At 39.1% G+C, this 26,397-nt stretch overlaps 1 protein-coding gene across 3 annotated transcripts in view; it reads left to right on the top strand.

The window, feature by feature from the left end:
• Window positions 1–26,397, top strand: part of PRKCQ (protein kinase C theta) — a 144,336-nt gene that overhangs the window by 57,588 nt on the left and 60,351 nt on the right. For all 3 annotated transcript variants that reach the window (XM_070391556.1, XM_070391549.1, XM_070391542.1), the window contains exons 3-9: window positions 3,073–3,272; window positions 7,459–7,519; window positions 17,016–17,178; window positions 18,284–18,315; window positions 18,409–18,494; window positions 22,990–23,119; window positions 26,260–26,369. In XM_070391556.1, the coding sequence (XP_070247657.1) occupies window positions 3,073–3,272; window positions 7,459–7,519; window positions 17,016–17,178; window positions 18,284–18,315; window positions 18,409–18,494; window positions 22,990–23,119; window positions 26,260–26,369 (782 nt within the window). The remainder of the gene's footprint in view (window positions 1–3,072; window positions 3,273–7,458; window positions 7,520–17,015; window positions 17,179–18,283; window positions 18,316–18,408; window positions 18,495–22,989; window positions 23,120–26,259; window positions 26,370–26,397) is intronic.

Genomic DNA, 26,397 nt, shown 5'->3' with positions numbered 1-26,397 from the left:
CCCCCTGCCACAGTGAGTGTGTCAAAGCTGAGGAGACCCTCTGAATCATCCTGATTTCCCTTCTGACCAGATTTCTCTCCTGCTTAGTTTGAAGTGAGAATGGCACTTGCTCCCAATCTAAAACCTTTCAAATGTCACAGAAATCTTTGAAGTGTGAAATGTCTTGAGTTCTTCAAAGCTGCTTTGGACTTAATGGGTCTCCTGGATCCCAGTTCTCTTTACAACCACAGGTCTCCCTGACATTTGCTTCCCGGGAGCTTTATTTTTTTTTAATTTCTTCTCCTTTTGGCCTTGCCTTTGAACTTGGTCTAACCAGCCATGTGGATCAAGACCTTGTCAAAAAAGAAGATGACTTTGTTTTTCCAAAGGTTAGCCTGTTGTTTTTTATTTTGCTTTGGTTTTGTTCAGAAAGGAAATCTCTCTGAACATTATCATTCAAGTATTACTTCTACAGAATTTAAACACACTTCAACCTTGGGGCTGTGTGGCTGCCTTTTTCATGGTGAATCCACAGAACAGGGGCAAACAGAACACAGTGCTGAGGGCCCGAGAGCCTTTGAAACAATGATGAAACTCACTGTAACTAGACAGATGCTGAGTTCTGGTCCTCTTTTTTAGATGATTACAAACCTAGTGATCAAAAGTGTGAAAAATGCCTCCCCCTGCGAACTTCTGTCCTTTGTCGGGTGGAGAAAGGTTATGGTTATGAGAAGAATTATGAGAAGGAGGGGCTTAGAGTCCATAGAAGTAAAATGTTACTATGATCGTTAATCTTGCCATAGTTTGTTTTTAAATCCAATTCAATTTCTTTTTTCCCAAGATTATTAATCAGATTTAATGTTTTTAAAAAATATTTTCAAAATTTCTCACACGCTTTTTCTCCCACTTATAAACAAACCTTAAAGCAAGGTGTGATGAAATCAGTGAGGAAAGAGCGGAAGGTGCATGTGTGCGAGGACCATTCCCAGGCCTCAATCCCAGCTTTGTCATCAGCAGAACCAGAGGGAGCAGCAATATACCCATGCCACTCCTTTAGCTCTGTCTATATTATCCCTGAAAGTTAAGGGGGTGTCAGAGTGCTGGTAGAAACTTCACTAAGTGTGACAAACTAGTCCTTCTTCTCAGCCTCAGTTAATAATTACACTTCCTCAAACAGTGCCTTCCACTTTACTAAATCTTCATCCTCGCCCATGGTTCTTTCCAGTAACATACTAATCGATGTCACTCTGCTAGTTAAATTTCTTTTAAACAAGCAATAGAAATCTTCCCCTTCCTATTCTCTCCCCCTATCATTATCAGAGTTCATACCTCTAATAACCAGGTTTGCCTAAAAAGAGAAGTTTCAGCTTATTCACATCTTTGTATACCCCCCAAATAACAATTTAGCCTGTTCCGTTCTAACAATGTGCCTTGGAGAGAAAGGTCCATCGGGAGTCAGAACTGCTTTGTTTCCCTGCTTTAAACGGACTTTACCTTTGGTTTAATCAACATCACTGAATTGCTAAATCTGCCACGTATTGTGCTTATTATCACAAGAAACAAACACTCAAATGCCACTGTCGTTTTCTGCTTCTGGGATGATTAAAGAACATTTACTACAGAAACCCAATCTGGATGAAAGATGGGACAACACTATTTATACTCCCACTAGTGAACTCTCCCAATTGCCTGGCAGCTCTGGGGAGGTTTCCCTTAAACCTCACCATCCTGACCATGGTTCTTGTTAGAACCATTCCCGAGGCTGCCACTGCCTTCCCTTCCTCACTGCAGGCCTATGGCCTGCTCCACTGACTCACTCCATGGAGAAGGCCACCACCTCTCCAAGTTACTTGTCAGTTTTTGCTTAGGGTGCATGGTGCCTGGTTCAGGTAAAATGTATCCGCATTTGAAAATTAGAGAAGGTAATAATGGCTCATTATATTTTATAGGTTTTGCCTTTTACCATAAAGAATGGGGTGTAAGTCACTCTGCCCTACCAAATATACTAAGCTTAGCCCTTTAATTCTCTTTACTTGCTTAGATATTCACACTCACAGTGAAGCAACTAACTGTTGGATAGGAAAAGAACAGTGCCACTCCAAGGCATTGTCAGATTTTTGTTGCCTAAATTATCCAGATTGACTTTACGTTTCATTACATTACTTTGCTTGCCAAACTTGGAACTGTCTCATTCTGTCCTACGTTGTCTCTAATTGTTTTATGCATCATTTTTGTTTTTCCAGCAGGATTATATATCCTAGATCGGGGTGGGCAACCCCTGGCATGCGTGCCAAACATGGCACGCCAGTAACTTCTGCTGGCACGCGAAACCCTCTCTTATAATCTTCCATTTACAATTTTTTTCTTAATATCGGCTTTTTTATTTTTCAGATAAATTCAGTGTAGGTGCACCTTAGATAGATAAATAATTTTACATAACAAGTTATCTTAAAGACGATAGACATGGATTGACGAGAAGGGGGAAGAACAATTTCTATGCCTCTGCCTTCACTCTCCCTGCCTTCCTAGATCAAATCAGTGTTTTGGTTTCATCCACATATGCTTGTGAATCTTTGTTCTCAGTGATGAATTTTGTTAAGTCTCGTAATAGGAGTAGCCTGATGGATGAAAGTAGTAGCTCGTGCATATCTCTGAAGGTCACGAAATATAAACCTGATGTAAAATCTCTGTCATCAGTGATGCAGCAGCAAAAGTCTCACTGATAATATCAAACGGAGTCATAAAATTTTCTGTCGGACTATCAGTGTACATGTATACATTAAAAAATAAATGTATTTTTCATCATCATATACTGTGTTTTTGTCGCTCGAATGAATTTTATTATTTCTTCAAGGTTCTTCACATACGTACACCTTAAGAGATACCAAGTAGGCGTAACATGTTCTCTAAAAATTAGGGTTGGCACGCAGAAGAATTTGAGTCAGAGATTTTGCTGGTTTTGGCGCACACTCACAAAAAGGTTGCCCACCCCTGTCCTAGAGAGTAGATGGAATGAGTTTCACTGCTGAGTTGAATTGATTTTCCCCCAGAGTGGGCTAAAGGAATAACAAAACCATCTCTTTCTGTTCCTAGAGAATGGGCAGATGTACATCCAGAAAAAGCCAACCATGTACCCGCCCTGGGACAGCACTTTTGACGCCCATATCAACAAGGGAAGAGTAATGCAGATCATCGTGAAGGGCAAAAATGTGGACCTAATATCTGAAACTACTGTCGAGCTCTACTCCCTGGCTGAGAGATGCAGGAAGAACAACGGGAGGACAGAAATATGGGTAAATATCTGAGCTGTGAGCCTTATTTAAACTGTGTGTACCATTAAGTGATAAGTACCATATTAGCTAAAGACTAGCTCAAATTTTCAATGTCATCCTAAAATTATGACACAGTAGTCTTATGTAAACAGACTCCCTACTTAGTCATTGGTGGCTTGATAATGACAATGTTCATTACTTGTGGACTATTGAACATATTGTCATATTCAAATCTCTTTGATTCCTGTGTAACGTCTCTTAGGCTATGAACAATTGTTCATGATTTATAACTAAAAGTAAGCTCAGAAATATCACAAATGCCCCCTAACTTGGGAGCATAACAGTTGTCTACTTATCAAGATAACACATAAATATCTTGATAAGATATCTTACAGATAAGATGATAGATAAGTGAGAGTATAGAGCAAAGATCTATTTAATGTTTGGTTTTCTCCATACTTTGCCAATCCTTATAAATTGTTTTAGCTATAATGTATTCACTTAGCTTACTTTGTACTAAAAAGTACATCACACACAATCCATGTTACTACATCAAGTTTTTGAAAACTTTTATAAGTGTTTTGTTAACAAATGTTTAGAAATATTAAAGGGAAGAATCCTATATAATAAAGAGCTAATATGCTAATTAGTCCAAAAAGCAGAACGACCATCCAGATGACCTTCTGGACGAAGCTGGGGCTGTGAGGGCCGAGCCCCTTGCATGAATTTCGTGCATCAGGTCACTAGTAAATATTAAAAAATAAATAAAATTCCCAATGAAAATTGCTGGGGCCCACAAAATGAAAGTATTTATATACCAGTGAAAACTGCTTTTAAATAACATGGAACCCAGAAAATATTATCAAATGTTTATATCATTTACAGAAACAGAGAGAATCTTACCTTTCTGCTTCTTACTTCCTATAACTCAGCTTTTTAATAACTCCACCCAAAAGATTTTCAAGTCACGGGATTCAAAATAGGAATAAGAATAACATAAGCCTAAAAACTAGATTTTTTTGTGTCCGTTTTGTATTTTTGACCTCAAAAAATAATCAGTACTTATTAGGGAAGTGTATTTTTATATAAATCTTTTGCTAGTGTTACTAAAGTCATCTTTAAAGATAAGCATATACCAAGAATTTTTATTTTTAAAAAAAGGGTTCCTATGCTTAGATGTGCTCAGATAATTTAGTTCAGCAGTATCTGTTGAGCACTTGGGGGAAGATTCATGGAAACAGAACTCCTCCAGGGTAGCTAATTGGGAAAGTAGTACAATAATGTCACAGATGTGTACCATAGTCTTAAAGGGTTTACATAAACCAGGTAAGTGAAGGGAGAGGCTGTAGCTGGGCCTGAAGCAAGGGAGCAATAGGCTAGGCTAGGAGAAAGCAGAAATTAACTAGAGAAAGTCTTCCCCAGTTTTCATCATTTCCCATTTACTTTCTGCTTTCTGCCTTATTAAAAAGAAAAAAGTCACCAAATCCCTAATTTTTAAAAGTAACATGCTATTTTACTTCCTTCTCAAATAATGAAAGGATGACTACCTTTTCAATCCTTTTGTTAAGATTCACTGATAAACAGATTGCTTTTCTGTTTGTATCTCAAAGTTGCCTTTGATTGTTTGCCTCAGCTTTTTCTGATTTTATTCTTATCAGACTTCTCACTTTTTTTTTTGCAATCTATGATTATTTAGACATAACCCTTGAGGACCTTCAGATCTTCATTTAATTAGCAACCTTTTTACATTTTCCAGCTTTTTTTAAAAAGCTATTTCTTGACTGACTTTTATTTATAGTGTTTAAGAGCCAACAGGTTGTTTGGAACTTTGTTTTGGACTTATATTTTCTCAAGCTTCTACTTTCTTAAAATTAATTTCTTTATTTTTAGAAAAATCTTTTCTCAAAGCTGCCTTTCACTTATGCAGACACCATCATCCAATTTCTAAACACCCCACGGAGGCTTGCCTCCTGTTTTCCCAAGTTTTTTAACATTTGTGTGGTTACCTACTATTCACTCTCAGAAACGTGATGGACTATGACTTTCTGTGGGTACTGTTTTGCCAGCAGCTAAGAGGTTTAACTTCCCCCATCACCAGTAAGTCCTGCCTATTGATAATTACGGTTACCTGGTCCCAATCTCCCCCACTTCATTGTCTCCTGCTCTTCTAGTTCCGCCTTTGCGTCCACCATTATTACATATTCCACAAACCAGAGAGCAGCAGTGTATATTCTTGATGGCAAAAGCACTTCTCTTTTCATTAATCTATTTAAGTTTTCAAGAGAATTTAAAGTTGACCAAGCAGTACAGACTTATTTTATCATAAAATTCTAATAATTGTGATACTGTGACAGAAGTGTCACTATATCGGTTTTTCAGAGATCTTTGAAGGATTAGTGACTTACACAAGGTCACACAGCCAGTAAATTATTTAGCCACAATTCAAATTCAATCCTGGGTTCAACCAGTCCTTTCTTAACTAGTCTCAGTTATTCTAGTTAACTCATGGATGTAATTGTCAAGAATGACCTTTAATTCATCTTCGTATTCTTTTTGATATATTAACAATATAGAGTTATGGTTTAGTATATTAGCAATAGTGGTCAGGTTATGGTGGATTTGACATTTTTTCCATTATGTCACATCACCGTATCACCCCTTAAAATGACATTTTGTTCTAATCCCTTCTACATACTAGGAGTACTGGTTAATAATATGGATTTTTTTTCAATAGAGTTACACATATGTTGATATATATGTGATTTGATAAGTATGCTATTTTGTTGTATTGACAACAAGCTTCAAAACTTCATATGTCAAATTTTCTGAAGGTGTTAACATCATAGATATTTTTACTCTTAAAAATGTCAAATTTTGTGCCCCAAAAAAAAGCATTTGCGGGAAGTTTTAATTTATTACTTTATTTTGAAGTGCTGCTGAAAGTTATCGTATACTTCGGGAAGCTTATGGTGAACATGCTCTCTCTCAAGATACTTGTAAACACTAGTTTAAATGCTTTAAAAGTGATGATTTCAATCCGAAAGACAAAGAACGTCCAGGTCAACCAAAAAAGTTTGAAGACCAACAAAATTACAAGCATTATTGATGAAGATGCGTGTCAAATTCAAAAACAACTTGCAGAAAGATTAAATGTTGCTCAGCAAACAATTTCCAGTCATTTACAAGCAATGGGAAAGATTTTAAAGGAAGGAAAATGGGTGCCACATCAACTGAACAAAAGACAAATGGAAAACTGGTTAATAGTTAATCCGAAATATTAACCGGTTGATACGGATTTTGTAATTAAAAAAAAACAACATGATAATTTCAAGAGAAACATCAAAAGTGTTTTATTCAAAGTAATGTCCATCACTAGCTACACATTTCCCCCATCTTTCAGATAATTTGTGGATACTGTCCCAATAGAACTTTTCTTATTTTGAGAGAGACCATTCAGAGACCCAATTTTCCACTTCTTTGTGTATTTTGAAGTGCTGCTCAGGAAGTGCGTGTGCCATCGATCAGAACAAGTGGTAATCTGAAGGAGCAATACAACAAAATAGCATAACATCAAATCACATACATATCAACATATGTGTAACTCCATCTAGTGAAAAAAATCCGCATTATTAACCGGTATACCTAGCAATGGTACTGAAATATGTTATTTTATTCTTTCTCAGACCAATTGAATCAAAATTTCCTTTAGATTATCCAGCCCTTTCCCAAGGAAAAAGTCTCTCCCTTGTGGAACAAAAGGCCACTCCCATCTCGTACCCAGATTAGCCTCATCCCATGTGTGGAGGCACCTGCAGTAAAGGATTTCTCTTTCTTTCCAAAGACCTACTTGTTCCCCGTGTGAACTAGTACTAGGGTCTGTGATTCTTTTGTCATGTTTAAGATCTGAATCGCCCCTTTATAGCTCTTCAGATAAGCGGCAGTGCGGGACAAGAAAATCAAATAGTCTGTTTGGGAATTTGTTTCTTCTTTATGGAAGTTTTGATCTCCAAATAAAATTAATGGGTTGCTGAGGTGTCTTAATAAAAGAAAGACTGTATGCACGGATGCTACTATGATGATATGCATGGGTAAAATGAAAGGGAGCAATGATTAGATTCTGCCATCACCAAACTCACCAATTATGATATCATTAACCTCAGCGCTTGTTTCACATTTTGACTGATATTCCTTTCCTTTTCTCAACCAGTTAGAGCTGAAACCTCAAGGCCGAATGCTAATGAACGCAAGATACTTCTTGGAAATGAGTGGCAAGTGACATTTCTTCTTCCTGTTGGGGGGTGAGAAGGGCATGTCCCTCTCCTCTTGTGCAAACCATTGGACTTTTGCAAAGCATAGAAAAGAATCAGGAGAAAAGGGAAGCCCAAGTAATGTTCTTAAATTTTCCAGTGGTGCTCAAATACTAGTTGAAAACACACTATCTGGGTTAGAGAATCATAAAAAATAAAACATTTATAGCATTAGTTTTTTAATTGTGTGGACACATGTGTCCAGTACTTTTAGTCTGTCTTTATTTCAGTTTGGGAATTTAATGTAAATTCAAAAGGCTGTTTATGTGTCATGATACTGTCTTTGTGTAAATCAGTGGTTCTCAACCTTCCTAATGCCACGACCCTTTAATACAGTTCCTCATGTTGTGGTGACCCCCAACCACAAAATTATTTTCGTTGCTACTTCATAACTGTAATTTTGCTACTGTTATGCATCGTAATATAAATATCTGGTATGCAGGATGTATTTTCATTGTTACAAATTGAACATAATTAAAGCATAGTGATTAATCACAAAAACAATATGTAATTATATATGTGTTTTCCGATGGTCTTAGGCCACCCCTGTGAAAGGGTCGTTTGACCCCCAAAAGGGTTCACGACCCACAGGTTGAGAACCGCTGGTATAAATGATGTAATATAACAAGCTGTCACATTATCAGGAGAATACAAAATAAATATGAGACCAATAAATATTTTCCATAGCACTAGTAGCAAAATTTTAATGACTTCAAGTGAGTCACCTCAAATCCTTTTAGGAACAAGAAAGGAAAATGCATTGCTAAAGAGTTTCAGTTCCATATAACACACAGACATTGATGACGGAAGTTACATTTACGAGTGTGTGGTTGGTGCCTGTGACAACTTGTCAGTTCCTTCTGTTGCATTTACACTCTGTGGTCAAAGTGTTATTTAAACTAAGTAAATGCTAATACTCATAAAATCCTAAACCTCAGAATGTATATGTGAACTTACTGATAATTAACTGATTTAATTATTTTCTAAATTAGTTTTACTACCAAGAAACAAGTTTTAGTTTATAGAATTGTGATGCTTTGGGGGGTGAGAGGGGGAGGTGCTTCACATGTACAATTCCTTTGGGTCCAGAGTCAAAAAAATACAATGGGGAAAAAATATTATGAGATAACCATGTAAAATGGGACACTCAGCAGATATTTGATGATACTGAGACGTTAATTTTTTAGGTGTGATGACATTATAGTTATATTTGTCAAAGGCTCCTTATCTTTAAGATACATACGCAAATATCTATATATAAAAAAGCCTAAGTGAACGTTATGACCCAATGACCAGCCAGTAGCTATACACACACACTGACCACCAGGGGGCAGATACTCAATGCAGGAGCTGCCCCCTGGTGGTCAGTGTGCTCCCATAGCCAACCTCCCATGGCCAGCCAACCTCCCACAGTCCCTCCCCCACCGGCCAGCTCGCCCCGATCAGCCCCAGTCGCCAGCCAGGCTGAGGGACCCTACCTGTGCACGAATTCGTGCACTGGGCCTCTAGTTTATAATAAAATAATACCAGGAATTTGTTTGAAATAATGCATTGGCACAGGGTGAGGGGAGTGAATGGAAGTAGTAGATGAGTGGCCATAGATTGGAAATTATTGAAGCCAGATGATAGTTACTGAGAAATTGATTATAATATTTGCTCAACTTTGTATATATTTGAAATTTTCCATAATAGACCTCTTTTTAAAAAAAGAAGAAAACTCCTTAAGAGGTAACAGTACAATCCAAACTTTTCTTCTTTTACGTCTGGTGGCTCCAGATATATACTGCATGTCATTGTACTATTTTTGATAGTGATTATAGGGCAGCTAAATAACTGGGTTTGCATCAAAAGTGAAAGTACTGGACTAAATTATAATACCAATGCTGTTTAATTCCTCAAGTAAGACAAATTATACATCTCCTATCAGGTAAAATATGACCCAATGTAAATTGAAGAAAGTCCTCCATCAAAATGCAACTATTCTTGGTAAATGGTTTAAAGATCACTGCTTTGAAAAATAATTCTATGGAACTTAAATTTTGTCTTAGAATGAGAAAGTAAATTCAGTCGGACCAAAAACAATGATATTTCACAATGATTACACAAGCCCAGGAAGTTTTTTTTTTTAGAATAAAATGTTGTAGTATTTTAAATTTTTTATACTAGACCAAAATTGAGACTCCATCTTTATATTTTTATATATTAAAAAACCCTAATTTTTAACAAGCAATATTATGGAATAACTCAACTTTAAAATTCCTTATTGATAATGAGAAATATAGAATATCATTCAATTAAGAATATTTATTATTGCTGAAACCGGTTTGGCTCAGTGAATAGAGCGTTGGCCTGCGGACTGAAGGGTCCCGGGTTCGATTCCAGTCAAGGGCATGTACCTGGGTTGCGGGCACATCCCCAGTGGGAGATGTGCAGGAGGCAGCTGGTCGATGTTTCTTTCTCATCGATGTTTCTAACTTTCTATCTCTCTCCCTTCCTCTCTGTAAAAAATCAATAAAATATATTTTTAAGAAAAAAAGAATATTTATTATTACATATAACAAATCATTTTCTGAAAGATTCAGAAAATCCAAATGTGAGTTCTTACTCAGGGATCATAAACTCAAATTGGAGAGGTGGTACAGATTAAGCAGAGAATTAAATCTCAAAACATATAAATGATGATTAACCAACGGGTTACCTTCATTCCAGAAAATTGCATTTGACAGTCATTGAAGGGGAGGCAGAGTTGAAATTGGCAGAGAAGTGGGTTTAGCCTTGAGGAGGAAAAACATGGAGGCTTGAGCAAAAATATGAATGAACAAAGGACTATGAGAAGATGAGTCTAGACAGATCAGTGGACCCATGCTAACATCAGGATGAAGAATCAAAGACAAATCTTCAAGGGCTTGGAAGCCAGGCAAGGGGAGTGTGATTTTGAGAAGTCACCAACAAAGAGTTATAGTCGCATTCTTGAGCGGGACATGATATGATGAAAGCAGTGTTTGGAGGAAACTGCTTGTGACAGAATGTGGAATAGGTTTGGGAAAGAAAATGGACTGGATATAGAGAAAACCTATAAAATTTTATTTTTGCAGTGGAGAGTTGGTGAGAATCTGGCCTAGGCATGTGCTTAAAGGAATGAAATAAAAGAAAGAGTCCCAAAGAAAATCAGATAAGAGTAAGATTTCTTGGCAGTGCAGATGAAGGGGTATTCCCATTATAAGTACATAGTTAAGGTGCTTTTATAATTCTTTAAAAATGAACGTTGAATGAGGGGTAAAAATGTTGATGACATCTCTTAAAATAGCCTGGAAATTATAATAAAGGTGCTAGAAATTGGAAGAGAAGGCAAATGAAGGGGGATAATGAATTCAATCTTGGATAACAATTAAGATGATTTCTACTACACCCCTCTTTAATGGAAGCCTCAATTCTTTTCTACTCTATAGGGAGTTAAGTGGCTCATTGCTCTCCACATACAACTCAGTCCTTTCTGTATCTTTTCTAAAATTCCCATTCTTTGATTTCTGTGCTGGAATCACTTTTTCTCTTCTTACTCTGCTCTCCTACCATCACTCTCAGTAGTTCAATGTTCACCCTCACCATCTGACACACTCACTTCATATATTTACACCTTCCTACACTTTTTGTTATCCATTCAATAACCCTCAGGTCTTCATGTGGAATTCTCCATCCCAGCAAGGACTCAGAGTCAGTCCTCTTTTTCTTGTAGCTCATCCTCCTCTCCTGTCAATTCTATCCTCTCTCCCACCCAATAAATACTAGACTTTACCCTAATCTAGTTTCTCTTTCACACCCATTTGTTAGCCACTTTTGACATGAACTCAAAACCTAGCCTGGAATCCGTGATAACCCTTGCCAATGCTCTACTGTCATGAGCACCCTCTTCTTCCAAAGATATCCTGATCTCCATACCAGGCATTCTCTCTCTCCTGACCTATGCCTTTGACCATTTTTACCAGTAACCTATTCCTTTTGTCTTCATTATCTTGGTTAATTATTGCTTCATCCATTCAGAAACCTGAAAGTAATTTTTATAGTATTATTTTCTTTTAATCTCCCACATTAATTCATTAACAGTTTCTGCCTATGTTGTCTACTTAGTGTTTTTCAATTATATCCTCTGCTTACATCATCATTACAGCTTGCCAAATTCCACTCATTCTGCACGTCTGCCAGAATAAACTATATAAAACTCCACTCGGAACATGCCATGCCTCTGTTCCTCTCTGTGCTCCTATCCCTGCCTACAGCCTTCTGGTATTTATAAATTATCTACAAGAAAATGCTTAAGCTGATGTGACACCTACAGATCTTCTGCATGTGACCAGTTCTGTTTTCTGCTTCATACTGCACACTGGCAGTACACACATCCTAAGATACCTTATCTCTGTATCCTTGCTCATTCTTTTTCATCTAGAGAGAACACTTTTTGCTTTTCCCCACAATACCTTTTACCACATATTAATAGGAGTTATTTATCCCTCAGAACCCAGATTGGAAATCATCTCTGCTAGTACCTTTCTTGTCCCAACTTTCCACTCTTTCTCACTTCCACTACCTACACCTGTCTTCAGTGCTATAATTTCCTTACCTCTGTGTTCCCATAGCATCCTGTGAATACTATTGTTCTGACATTTACTACGTTCCTTCTGGACTCTAAATTGTTTGCAGGAAAGCAGTGGTTGAAATAATCTTATTTGTCTCTTTAACTCCAGCACCAGGTTCTATGCTAGGTACATAGGAGTTATTTAACGAAGTTTGTTGAACTATTCAGTTGGACTTACCCTGGCATTTAGAAATTCCTTTAGTTTTCTTTTGAATCCCATAAAATTCCTATTCCAAACATTCGCATACTCCTTGGTTTCTGAGGACATCTTATTCTTACTCTTTGAGATTGGTCTGCTCCCCTCCCCCCACCCACCCCCATCCCCGTATAACTGGGAGAGACTCCATCTTTGTCTGTCTCTGCATTTAGAATACAGTTGCTTCTTCCTGCATTCTCTTCCTGCTTTTCTGACTCAGAGAAAGTCCTTCCATTCTTGGTCTCCTGCATCTAATTCTCAGTAGCTCTGTACCATCAATCATGCTTCCTCTCTAGCATCTTCAGTTTTCTTTCTCTTTTTTATTTTTTATTTTTTTATTGATTAAGGTATAAATGTGTGGTTATCCCCCCAATGCCCCTGCCAATTCTGCCTTCACTCTCGTTGGTTTCCAACTCACTGCAAAAACATCTTCTCCTATCTTCAAAGGGAACTTTTTTTCACCTTTTTACCTCCATGAGTTTTTCTTTCCTCTCCTTCTCTGACACATTTCTTGGAAAAGTAGCTTATATTTATTAGTCTCTGTTTATTCACTACTTTGTCAATTCTTAAACCCTAAGAGTCTGACTTATATTTCGACCAATCTGCTTAAATGGCTTTCTCCAAGACTGTGAATCCTCAAAACAAATACCTATTTCTTAGCCTTCAATTCCCTTGACATCTCTATATCATTCCATGCTGAAAAACCCATTCTTTCTTGGCTAGCCCAATGTGATTTTTTAAAAAAAATTTATATCTATATTGTTTTTAAAAATTATTTTTCTATTGTTTGAACTACATGCTTCTAACATGAATTCATCTTTAACATGTGCTTAACATGCACTTAGCATAAACCTTTCTTTTTTAATCTTTTTTAAATTCTTTATTGTTTAAAGTATTACATATGATTCCTTTTGACCCTATTGACCGCTCCCCACTCATTTCCACCCCACCCCTGCACATGCCCTCACCCCCTCTACTGACTGTGTTCATGGGTTATGCTTATATGCATGCATACAAGTCCTTTGGTTGATCTCTCCTCTCCCCTTTTTCCCCACCCCATTCCCCCCTTCCCCCTGAGGTTGTATGGTCTGTTTAATGCTACTATGTCTCTGGATCTATTTTAGTTCATCACTTTATGTTGTTCATTATATTTCACATATGAGTGAGATCATGTGATATTTATGTACTGCTAGTGGGAATGCAGAGTGGTCAGCTACTGTGAAAAACAGTATGGAGTTTCCTCAAAAAACTAAAAATGGAACTGCCATTTGACCCAGTGATCCCACTTCTAGGAATATATCCCAAGAAACCAGAAAAACCACTCAGAAAGGGCATATGCACCCCTATGTTCATAGCAGCACAATTTACAATAGCTAAGATTTGGAAATAGCCTAAGTGCCCATCAGCAAATGAGTGGATTAAAAAACTATGGTACATCTACACAATGGAACACTGCGCTGATGTGAAAAAGAAGAAACTCTTACCATTTGCAACAGCATAGATGGAACTGGAGAGCATTATGCTAAGCGAAATAAGCCAGTTGGAGAAAGATAAATATCACATGATCTCACTCATATGTGGAATATAATGAACAACATAAACTGATGAACTAAAATAGATCCAGAGACATAGAAGCATGGAACAGACCATCCAATGTGATATTATTCAAGTTTTTCTCTTAATTTTTCAGCTGCCTCTATATGGTCTCTTTTGTAATTCCTTTCCCTACCACTCAAAAAATATGCATGTACATATCTCCAAGGCGATTTCACACCATCATATATACAGTTCTTTGTGTGAGCGCCATTTCTCCCTGACTTGACTGTTAGCCACTCAAAGGTTACAGATATTTTACATTTCTTTAGAACAGGGGTCCTCAAACTACAGCCCGCGGGCCACATGCAAATACAAATATTGTATTTATTCCCGTTTTGTTTTTTTACTTCAAAATAAGATATGTGCAGTGTGCATAGGAATTTGTTCATAGTTTTTTTAAAACTATAGTCCGGCCCTCCAGCGGTCTGAGGGACAGTGAACTGGCCCCCTGTTTAAAAAGTTTGAGGACCCCTGCTTTAGAACATTCAGCATGGCAATTTCCTCAGAGCTTCCCAATAAACATTTGTGCTCAGATTGGCTGCAAGCAAATGATAGAACAAATAATATAAAAGAAATAACCAAACATATAAAAACCAATGAGCTTCTTCAAGTCAATAAATAAACAGAAGAGAAAATTGCTTCAGAAATAAACATCATAAATACCAGAAATTCTGAGCTTTTGTAAATGTAATTCTTATAATCACTGAAATGGTTAGAAGATAAAGGATATCACAATAAGAAGCAAGGGAATAAATTCATTTCTAGCACTTTCTTCTTTAAAAAAAATTTACATTATCATAGTTTCATGCACAGAATATATATATATATATATATATATATATATATATGGTTATAGTAATACAGTTAGAATTTCCAAAAATAATTCATTTCATCCCATGAATTTAAAAGTAATTTTACACTTTACTTATTTTATTTCATATCATTTCATCTGGACCAAAATAGCAATCTTACTGACACTTGTCCTACTACCCAGTCATGAGTTGTAAATAGGTCTCCACACTTATACCAATGCTTGTGTAAGAAGACAATCACATCAGTAACCTTGAATTTAACCTCTCATTCTCCAAGCCTAATTTATTTTTTTAATTTAAATTCTTTATTGTTTAAAGTATTAAATAAGTCTCCTTTATCCCCCATTGACCTCTCCCCAGCCACCCCAATCCGCAGCACATGCCCTCACCACCACCCCACCACTGTCTGTGTCCATTGGTTATGCTCATATGCATGCATACAAGTCCTTTGGTTGATCTCTTACTCCCTCACACCGCCCCCGCTTCCCTCATAGGTTGGACAGTCGGTTTAATGCTTCTATGACTCTGGTTCTATTTTTGTTCATCAGTTTATGTTGTTTATTATATTCCACAAATGAGTGAGATCATGTGGTATTTATCTTTCTCTGCCTCAAGCCTAATTTATTTCCAGCTCAGTTCCAAACACAAGGGCCTCAAAGGCCTAACCTTAAAGTACTGGGCAGTATTATGCCCCCATCTGTGGAACTCTTTACATGGTCATTGGGGATGCTCTTTATTTGGCAGTCTGGAGTTGCCATAAAACAAACCTGTAAACACTATGGAGAAGACTTTGAACTTAAAATGCATCCTGGGACTTGGGTAGATTCCTGGAGGAGAGGTCTTCATCTACACAACACCACCTTTGTCTACTCAAATGTGTTTCTAGCTGGCCACTAACAGAGAAATGAAAAAGACAGTATCTTAGTAGGGACATTTGCCCCAATTATGTTGTCAAGCCTCTGCCACTGCTTAGCCAGAATGGAAGAAATTTAGTTTAAATATTGTTAATTCTTTATAGTTACAAAATAAGTATAATTCTTGATACTTACTCTCAATAAACCTCCATTCTCGTATTTATAAAAATAAAAGAGAATATGCAATCCAAGAATCTTCAAGCTATTTAAAATTATAATTTTAGAAGTTATAATCATTAAATTCAATAATTTTAGAAGTTATAATCAATAAAATCTTTATTTTAGTGATTATTTTTGTTATTTCTTTCTTGTTTACCGCATTATTCTCTCTTACATGCTATACTTTTTATCATGTTGTTTAAACATGACTGCCTTGCTGTTGTGTGTTTTGTTTGTTTTTTGTTTTTGTTTTGTTTGTGGTTGTTGTTTTTGGGGGGGGGGGTTGGGGAAGGGGGGGCCTGGGCTTCAGCCAGGGCATTATTGGCATTCTCAAAATTCTACCAGCCTTTTGAAAAGATATCATCTGGGTATTGAGCATTGTAGATGGTGACTACCTAAAGTACCTTCACCAATATCCAGAGCCCAGGGTGAACTGAAGAAATATGAATGTGATGGTTTGATGTGGATGACTAGGCTACATCCAGGACTACCTAGACATTACAAAAAACATCTACAGTTATCCATTAATTCCCAGCCCTTTCTACATTGAACAATGTAGTCTCTAGCTGGTCTGTCTTATTATTGTAAATATCAGGAACCCAACATAAATAACTCCCCAAGTTTTTTTTGCCCTCATACACAAGTCTGGCCAGCTCTCTCCTGTCTACTGTACTCTATGACCAGATGTAAAGCATCTTTAAAAAGAATGCCATTTCCAAGTTGTTATCAGTAACCACATTATTCTCTAGAATTACAGGCAGAAAAGTACCACTTCCTGTCTTTCTGGCTGACTCATCATTGACAGTGAATAGGAAAGGTTGTTAAATACCTTGAAAGTTCTGACCTCTGATTTTAAAAATTGAAATACGATAACTCAGCACACTCAAAGGATAGTGAAGGATTGAGCCAATAATCCAACCTTGCATTTTCAAATCCTATAATAATATACCCTATGATAAATCTGTATTAAAGAATTTTTTTAAAAGGCTTAGTACTGCACCAATCTTAATAAGTACTGGGAATTTTACTGGTCTCAACATTTGTCTAATTCCTTGTCCATCTCTGTCCCTTCCCCATCTCCCCACCCTCCCCATCCAGCTATGACAGCCATATCACAGAACTTCACTTTGTCCCCTATCTTCTTCTGCAGACACAAAGGACATGAGTGAATTTGAGACTGAAGGCTTCTTTGCTTTGCATCACCGTCGAGGAGCCATCAAACAGGCCAAAGTCCATCATGTCAAGTGCCATGAGTTCACCGCCACCTTTTTCCCACAACCCACGTTTTGCTCCGTCTGCCATGAGTTTGTCTGGTATGGTGGCTTGACCTTTCACTCTTAGCTTTAGGTTATGCATTTTGTCTCATCCTCCAGGCCCAACATGCCTCTCCTTAGGGGAGCGTGACAGAATAAATGCTACATGAGAGTTTTCAGTGGCCGCACCTGGATTGAGAAGGCTTAAAGGGTATGATTCTAGAAAAGATTTCATAACCTGGCTCCTGTAGAGCAAGGAAGCCAGCTCCCTCAGGAAAAGGTTCCAAGGACTTAGTTCCTGATTAAATGGGAGGCTGCTGGGGTAAGAAGGGAGGGACAGAGGGGGTATATACCCTCATTATAAGCACAGTTTCACAGCTGAAACGCCCACCATCTTACACCGCCTTGATAGCCCAACTGTGCTGGCACTAATATCTACAACAGGCAACAACTTTCCCATTGGAGCTAATGTGTTTAGATGTTTATAGTGCCCTTGGGTGTTTTAACAGCCCTCGAACAGAGATCGACTCAAGCCTCAGTAGCCACATAGCAAAGGCTATGATAGAGTAGAGATTTAAAATGACTCCTATCTCTGGGCTCAGGCTGCTCGCTTCCTAATGGGGTGTTCTTCCCTTTGGACAACTGCAGAATCCTTTAATGCACAACCCCTGCTTAACCAGAGTATCCAAGGTCAAATAGACTTCTGGTGGATTTCCATCAACCTGTTTCCAGCTAATGACCTGAACCTCCTTCCTTTACCTAGTGAATGATACTCAGGAATGATATCCAGAAAGAGGAAATGAAATTTTCAGATGTCTTTGCTGATCTATATTGAGCTTAGTGAGACATGGAAATTTGCTACTAGGAGCCTGTGGTGCATTTTCAGTCAGGCATTTTAACCTCTACATGTTTGCTTGGAAAATACACAAATGAGAGGGCAATCAATAGCTCCTCATTTATTTTATCATCAGACTTTTAGCAAAGCAATTTAAAATAAAATTAAAAAAACACATGTTAATACTCTTAGCAAATGATAGACCAGGGCTGCTGATGAGAAAATGCTCTGTGATCATAGGAAGAAATGAGATCTCATCACCTTTCAGGTGTTTGAGGTGCTGCTGTTGGTTTGAACACCCATATAAATTATACCTGTGCTTTATTACAGGGGTCTGAACAAACAGGGCTACCAGTGTCGACGTAAGTAAGAAGGATTTCTGTTGCATTACCATCATTCTTTTGTAGTTGCTCCTTAACTTCTGAAAATGTTAAGCTGCAATCATTTCTTTTCAGAATGTAATGCAGCAATTCACAAGAAGTGTATTGATAAAGTTATAGCCAAGTGCACAGGATCAGCTGTCAATAGCCGAGAAACCATGGTATGTAGTTAGATTCTGCTCTTTGTCTGAAATATGATGACTTGACCCTAACATTAAACTTTACAGCCCACTAATTCTTTTTAATAATGCCTGAACTTGAATCCTTAAGGTTATTGGTGATCTCCTTAAAACCCTTTCCTCTTCCATAATTGTTACTGAGATCCAAGACTAGGGTATGAATTTTTAAAAACACAATAGGAATTTTAGTGGCTCTGCCTTTTCCAGAAAAACATAATAGAAAGTGGCCAGAAAGCATAGTTTTGATCAATTATGATATATGAAAACAACTCCTGTGCTATCTACAGCCAGAAGTGACAGTTAAAGAGCAGAGGCAAATGACAATATGTACAGATATGAGCATTTACAAGAGGTGATAATAGATGTATAATTCTTATATTAAGAGGCAAATATTTCTTTCTGAATGAACTTTGAGGTATGTAGTTTGAGGACAAGTTAGATTTTACTCCATAGAGAAGGTAAGCTGGGCTAGAAAGTCAAGCAGCCTTCCTTCTCCCACCCTTTCCTTCTTTATTTGACAAATATTTATTGGGTGTCTAACACATGGAAGGTACTCTGCTATGTACAGTGTACAGCAGAGCACAAAACAGATGTGGTCCTGCCTTTTTGGACTTTACCATAAACCTGGAGAAAGAGATCATTAACAAATGACTATGTGTAGTTTCCATTTATATTAGGTATTATGAAAATAGCCAACAAGGTGCGATGATGGAGAATAACCAAGTGGCCCACTTAGACTGAAGGCCAGGGACTCTCTTAAAGGAGGAGACGCTTAAGCTGAGAGCTGAAGGGTGAAAGGAGGCAGCTGTGTGAACAGTGGGAGGAAGGAGCCCCCAGACAGACTGAAGGGCCCTATGAGCAGAAAGAATCAGCATGTTTTAGAAACTGAAATGAAACCATGTGACTAGAACAAGGGCAAAAATCGAATATGAAGTTGGACAACCTGGCAGGACCTTGATCAGGAAGGGATCTTCAGATCCTGGAAAAGAGGTTGGATTTTTTAAAAATATATTTCTATTGATTTCAGAGAGGAAGGAAAGGGGAGAGAGAGAGTTAGAAACATCAATGGTGAGAGAGAATCATTGATCAGTTGCCTCCTGCACTTCCCACACTGGGGATCAAGCTTGCAACCCGGCATGTGCCCTGACCGCGAATCAAACCATGACCTCCTGGTTCATAGGTCGATGCTCAACCACTGAGCGATGCCAGCCGGACGGTTGGGTGTTTTGTTTTGTTTGTTTGTTTTTTGTTTTGTGGGTTTATTTTTTTGTTTGTTTTGTTTTTTGATTTTTTTAAATGGAAAGTCCATTGCAATGACTGCTGTAGGGGGAAACAGTGGATTGAGATGTGAAAGTAAAAACCTGGGAAGATGGAGTCCCACCAGGGCAGAAATATAGTAACAGTAGAAATGGAGCAAAATAAGCAGATTTTTTTAGGTGATTTCAATATTCCAAATGACTCTAATGCTAATGGACAAGATGTGGAGAATGAAAGAGATGGATGATAGCTGAGTTTATGTCTTGAGCAGTGGGATAGATAGCAGAATCATAAGAATGTCAGTAAGACTGGAAGTAGAGATCTACAGGGGAAAATTAATATTTCCATTTCAGACGTCAGTCTGAGATGCCTAAGGACACCCAAGTGAAGTTATCAAATAGACAATTTTATGAGCTTAGAATTCATATGAGCCAATGGAATAAATCTATAAATGTAGGAGTGCCTATCATTGGGGTAGAATTTGAAGCTGCCAAAGAGATGACCTAGTGAGGGAGGATAGGAAGAAGGGAGTATAGGCTCCATACTGACCCCAAAAGAATCTAAAATTATATGTAGGTAGGAAGAAGGAGCTTGGGATAGAGATGAGAACAAAGGTTCAGAGAGGGCTGGCTCTTCATATATTAAGAGTGTATGAAAGGGTTGGTTGTGTTCAGTGCAGTTGAGATGTTGAGAAAAACTAGGGCCACATGGAGATCTTTTGAGCCCTTGATCAGAGAAATTCAGAGGATTTATAGAGGCAGTCCCCTCATTGGCCAGCACTGGAAGATGATAGATAACATGGAAACAACCTATGCATTAATATTATCATGAAGATTAACTGTAAAAGAGATAATTGAAATAGAACAGTAGCTGGAAGGAGGTGAGATACAAGAGGTAGAAATAGTCCCATAGCTAGGGGGTGATGACACATGGATGAAGTTGGAGAGAGGGATGACCAAAGCAGTCAGTCTTGGCAAGAGGGGAAGAGGTCCAAAGCACATGTGGAGACGGGTCTCTGGTGGACGAATGATCATTTCATCAATTGTAGGAAAGGAGAAGTTGGTTGCAGATACAGTTAGGTTTGCAGATTTGAGGGCAAGCAGTTCTGTTAGACAACTTATATCCTCAAAGAAGTCTGAGGGTTGAGAGAAGGAAGGCAATGACTGGCTTTAGAGATGGGAAAGCAATGGATTAGAGAAAAGCAGTAGGATTGCCAAGCATAGTTGAAAGTCCCTTTGAATTTGAGGGTGTCAACCTGCCCAGGTATGTGATTTTCTCCAGCAAAGGGGCAGGTACAGAGAAGGCAAATTGGTTTAGTTTTTCCAGAGTAGAATTACTTTTAAAATTTAGAGGAGGGATAATCTCATATTAAAGTGACTCTGCTAAGGCTCAAAAAGATTAAAGTAGTCTGTCTTTAGTCAACCACATTTAAGGGACAAAGCCGGACTAAAATTCAGATCTCAGTCTCCCCGAACAATGTTTTTGTTTGCTTAACTCAAATTGCCACCTCCCAACACACCCTCCTGCTCCTGTTCCTTGCTACCTCAGCTTTCCTGGAAAACCTCAGATTGTAAGCATGGCTGTTCACCTCAAAGGCTAATGTCCAATAGAAATAGAATGAGAGCTACAGTACAATTTTAATAAATTTTCAAGTAACCACATTAAATAAAGTAAAAAGCAACAGGTGAGATTACTCTTAACATTATATTTTTATTTAACCCAACCAGCCCAAATAGTATCATTTCAATGTATAATTAGTATAAAAATTGATAAGATATTTTACATTTTTTCATACAAAGTCTTCAAAATCCAGTGTGTATTTTACTCTTACAGCACATCTTTTCCACCTTGCAAATATTCACTTGGCCCTTGTAGCTAAGTGATTATCATATTGCAAAATATAAATCTACATTCTTTCCCAGATGAGCCTTGAGCCATTTGGGCGGTTCATGAATTAAAGTGGAAGCCTTCTAGCCTGGACCTTGACATTAATTGTTCATATTTACATGGAAATGCTTATACAAAGTCAGTTTTGAAAGTTGTTTTTTCTTGATTGAAAATGACTAGAGTAAGTGCTGGGGAACCTTTAAGCAATTCTAAACAGCCATTATAAAGACCCAGTGCTGACCAGTAGCCAAAACAGGGACATTAGCTACATCACTTTAATAAATAAGGTTTCGTTGCTGTGCACACTTCCAAATGAATTGTTCAATTAAAAACTGAGGCAGAGATTATAAGTCTTAAGTACATAAAACTTTTCATACTGTACAGGAATATTGGTATTCTTGCCAGAATTCAAACTGCCTGCTTTTTTGTTGTTTTTGTTCATGGATGTTTGATTAAAGGAGAAGATTGAAACTCTGGAAAACTGAAAAAAAAAATCTGCAATATCTTTACCACCAGCTTCCCTTTCTCATCTCCCCTCTCCCCATTTCCTAAATCATGTTTGTTTTGAGAGAGAAGAGTAAAAGTGAAAGAGGACAGGCTCTCATTCTGATGGCCAGGCTATAGCTATCCCAACTCACTTGGCTGTGTAACCTAGACAAGTGTCTTGCTCTCTCTGTGCTTCATCGCCTCATCTGTCAAATGAGAATACTAATAGAGGCTACTTCAAATGGAATATTTTGAGGATGACATGAGATATCACATGTAAAAGATAATACACATGCCATATGTGTCCACAGCACTTAGCAGAACCATCAGCTACCTCTGGCCTCCTCTGTTTATGTACAATAGGTGTGAAGTGCTTCACACTTCAGGCCCTCATACTAATAAGCCGATGGCAATGCGGCCGCTAGAGGGGTCATTATATAACATCTTCCAAAGGTGAAAGCACTGGTCCTGAGTTAAAAGAGGAAAGGAAATATTTATATTAAAATAGGAAGGGAAGTGCAAGGTTTACTTAGCTCCTATCTAAATAAATAACCTTAGTCCCCTCTTCCTGAAATGTTAGCCTGACTGTGGAATGCCTCAGACTGCAGCTGTCTGCGGGTTACTTGATATGTGTATATCGCGTGCTTGCCCCTCACCCTGAAAGAGCTAATGGCTGGCTGAGTTCTTTGAACATGACTATAAAACTTGACAAGTAAAAATTGTGGTTTAAGATATACATCGTTCCAATGTTTTTATTATTCTGCTAGTTATGCTAAAGTATCTGCTAAGACATGTAAAGCTGGGAACCCAGGGACACCTACTGCCATGTGGTCTCTTCTTCTTTCAGTTCCACAAGGAGAGGTTCAAAATTGACATGCCGCATAGATTTAAAGTCTACAATTACAAAAGCCCGACGTTCTGTGAGCACTGCGGGACCCTGCTGTGGGGCCTGGCCAGGCAAGGGCTGAAGTGTGATGGTGAGTCTTGTGGGAAATGCGTGTGGGCCCAGACAGAACACCTCCAGGAGGTGGATTCGCAGCTTCAATGAAGAATGAGAGGGAGGGAGGGAGGAGGGATGGAGCCGCTGACCTCTCCAAACAGCCTGGGAGGAGCCTGTGATCGTGAATAAAAAAGGCCTGAAACTATAAGCCACTGCTGATCTTTCTCTCATACCGCCCCACACACATCCAAATGCTTGAACCCAGATAAGTACAGAATCACTCAGGTTAAATGTCAAGGCTCCTGGCCCATTGCAGTCTGCTGTGCCTCTACCTGGGGAGAAATGAAGAACACAGCATTTCTCCTCTGACCGCTTCCCTCTTCTGCCCCGCTGCCTCTCTGGGCCTGGCCCCTGACTCTGGCAGCTTCTGCGGTGCCCCTGCCGCCCTCCTTTGTATCAGCCAGTGAGATTCTTCCTGTGGCCCCATCAAGGAGCAAGCCCGACGCATCTGCTTGGCCCATCCTAAGAAAAAGCCAACAGGGCTTTCTGCTCTACAACTCCAAGTTGCCAAGGCAATAACCTTTAGAAGCTGAGATGCTGTTGCACCAAAATCAGGGGGTAGAGAGGAAAACATTCCACCTAGGATGACAAAGCACTTCTGCCTTTTGAACGGGGGTGAGAGTGGGGATGGGGCCCAGATATTCAAAAAGGAAGGTTCCAGCTGCAGCAGGGACCTTTCTGTTCTGAATTATTAAATAGAGAAGCCACTGTTCTTGGCAGCCCAACTTTACTTTATGTCGCTAACTAATGTGTGTCTTATCTTTTAAGCGACAGAGGTGCTGACTTAAAGTGAAAGATCACCTTCAGCAGCGTCCCCCTTCCTCATCACAATTGCGTTCATGTGTCTGGGGAGCCTGGAGTGACATCTTAAGGGAGGCAGGAGGGCCTAGGTTTTAAATCATTACGGAAGGCAAGACCAGCATGTAGTCAAAATCCACCTGAACAGTCCCTCCGTAGCCCGCAAGTGCTGCGACACACTTTCTTCTTCGCACCTGTTCAAGAGGCATGGGGGGGCCTGGCACTGCACAGAATACCTTTACAAGTTCAGAGGCAAGAAGTCATTGGATATCCTAATGGTACACACAGCACATGAATAATCAAAGCCCCATCCGCAGTCTTCCTGTTCTCATGAGGGTCTCACTGTTGACATTTCCTTTCCCTGGAACCCGGCACCCCCCACCCCCACCCAGGCCAGGCAGTGTGGTTATGCTCTGAGCTTAGAACTCCCACGAGGATTCTTGGCATTATTTCATGGCTCACGTGCCTGCTTTGTTCTGTCCTTTTCTAACGTTCTTTCTCTTCCATTCCATTCTCTTCCCCACTCTCCCATCTCCTACACTTCAGCCCCCTCCCTCTTTTCTCTCCTCTCCCATATCCTACCTTCCCTCTCCCCCCATATGCGTCCTCTGTTCCTGCTACCAACACCCCAAAGTCCCTGCTACCTCACCTCCTCATGTCCTCATCTTTGTCACCTCCCACTCTCTCCCTACATCCCTTTTCCCTGGTCTTTTGCTGCACACTCTCTTTATCTTGCTCTCTCATAAGCCACCTTCCTAAGTAGGGCCTCCCTTCATCCTGCCCTGTCTGCTTTCTCTCTCCACTACACTTCCCATGAAAATAGCCATCAGAAGGAACTATTTGCACTCAAAGAGATCGACTCCTCACCTGCTAGGTTAGTAACAAAGACTTATGGCATTGTGATGGTGGGAACAAGGCCTTTCTTTACAAACTGCACATCAGAGACAACCTTAGATCTGGTACAATTTTAAGGAGCAAAGTAAAATTCCCCAACCTCTTGTGCTAAAGTCGCATTGCCTGCCTCCCTGTCCTAAGGATGCAGAATTCAGAAGGGCATCAAGCCTTTGCAAACAGCATCTTTATTAAACATTGCACTTTAAATGGATTTTATGACTAAATCTACCCACTTATACTGGGCAGCTTTATACTTACATAGTAAATGCTGCTTCATTGTGTTTTGTTATTGAACTATCTGAAGAAGAGTGGGCTAGTTAAAACTAAAGATGAAGGTGGCTAACATTTCACCTAAATATTTCAGTATATATTTCATTGTAATATACAATGAAGATGAAAGAAAAGTTGTGTCTAATGAGTGCCTATTTGATGCCAATCACTGTGCCATTTGTGATGGAGTTTTTATTTTTATTTTTTTGCACACAAATGGGCTAACAATAAGATAAGATTGAAACTACACAATTTTTTTTAGCTCATCCTGCAGAATTCCATTTTAACAATCCTGATTGATATACTTATAAAATTGAGTTGGACTTGAGATCAAAGTATTTTTAGCTGGGATTTGGAAACCTTTGTGAACAACTAACAACAGGATATAATAGTTGTCTTCACACAGACACACAGGCATGCACATCCTCCAAACCAAGGAGGCTCACATGGCCACAAAAAGTGTAGGCAGACCTTTATCATGCTGTTTTCAGGACTATTAATCAGAAAACTCCTGCAGAATCGTGGCTGTAAGAGCTAGAAGCCTATGTAGACTGTTTAGCTCACCTGGCCCAGCTCTCCTATATGCTGAGCATGTGGTCTCAGCCACTTTCCCTCCTCCCACCCCCAGTCCTAAGCCCACACACAGACCACCAGCCACCATCTCCATTTCAGTTCTGCAGGCTGAGGCTGAACCTTCGTGCACAGAGTATCTCTTTGCAGCCTGTGTGGGAAAGGGAGGACTTGGGCTGTGGTCTAGGAAGAGGGTCTAGGGTTGGCATGAACAAATTTCAACTCCAGCATTGCACATTTCCACCAGTGAGAGCCAACATCAGTCTTTTTCTCTCAGTAATGGCACAGTCCAAATGCATACTGACAGCAGACCTCTGCCCCTATCAACACAGCTCTAGTCCCATCTTTAGTGGGGCTCACTTCCCAGAATCACACAGGAGCATCTGTGTATTTCAGGAAGGGGAGCCCGATGGCATCTGAAAAGCACTGTCCAAATTTATTAGTATTCAATGTCTCCTGCTGTGAAGATGGCATGGGGGTTGCCAATTGTTCCTTCGCCACAGGTGTACTTAAAGAAGGTCATGTGCAAAGGCCATGGCACTTGGTTCTGTTGCTCTGGCTCATGGTGTCACTGTTTCCCTTTAGCATGTGGCATGAACGTGCATCACCGATGCCAGACAAAGGTGGCCAACCTATGTGGCATAAACCAGAAGCTGATGGCCGAAGCACTGGCAATGATTGAGAGCACCCAACAGGTATGTGACAAGTTCCTGCAGTTTCAAC

Source organism: Myotis yumanensis, unplaced genomic scaffold, assembly GCF_028538775.1.
Source record: "Myotis yumanensis isolate MYYU_CA2020_CCGP unplaced genomic scaffold, mMyoYum1.0.hap1 SCAF_1, whole genome shotgun sequence".
NCBI classification, from domain to species: domain Eukaryota; kingdom Metazoa; phylum Chordata; class Mammalia; order Chiroptera; family Vespertilionidae; genus Myotis; species Myotis yumanensis.
The sequence above is the reverse complement of the archived record's forward strand: the minus strand, read 5'-3'. Positions and strand labels throughout refer to the sequence as shown.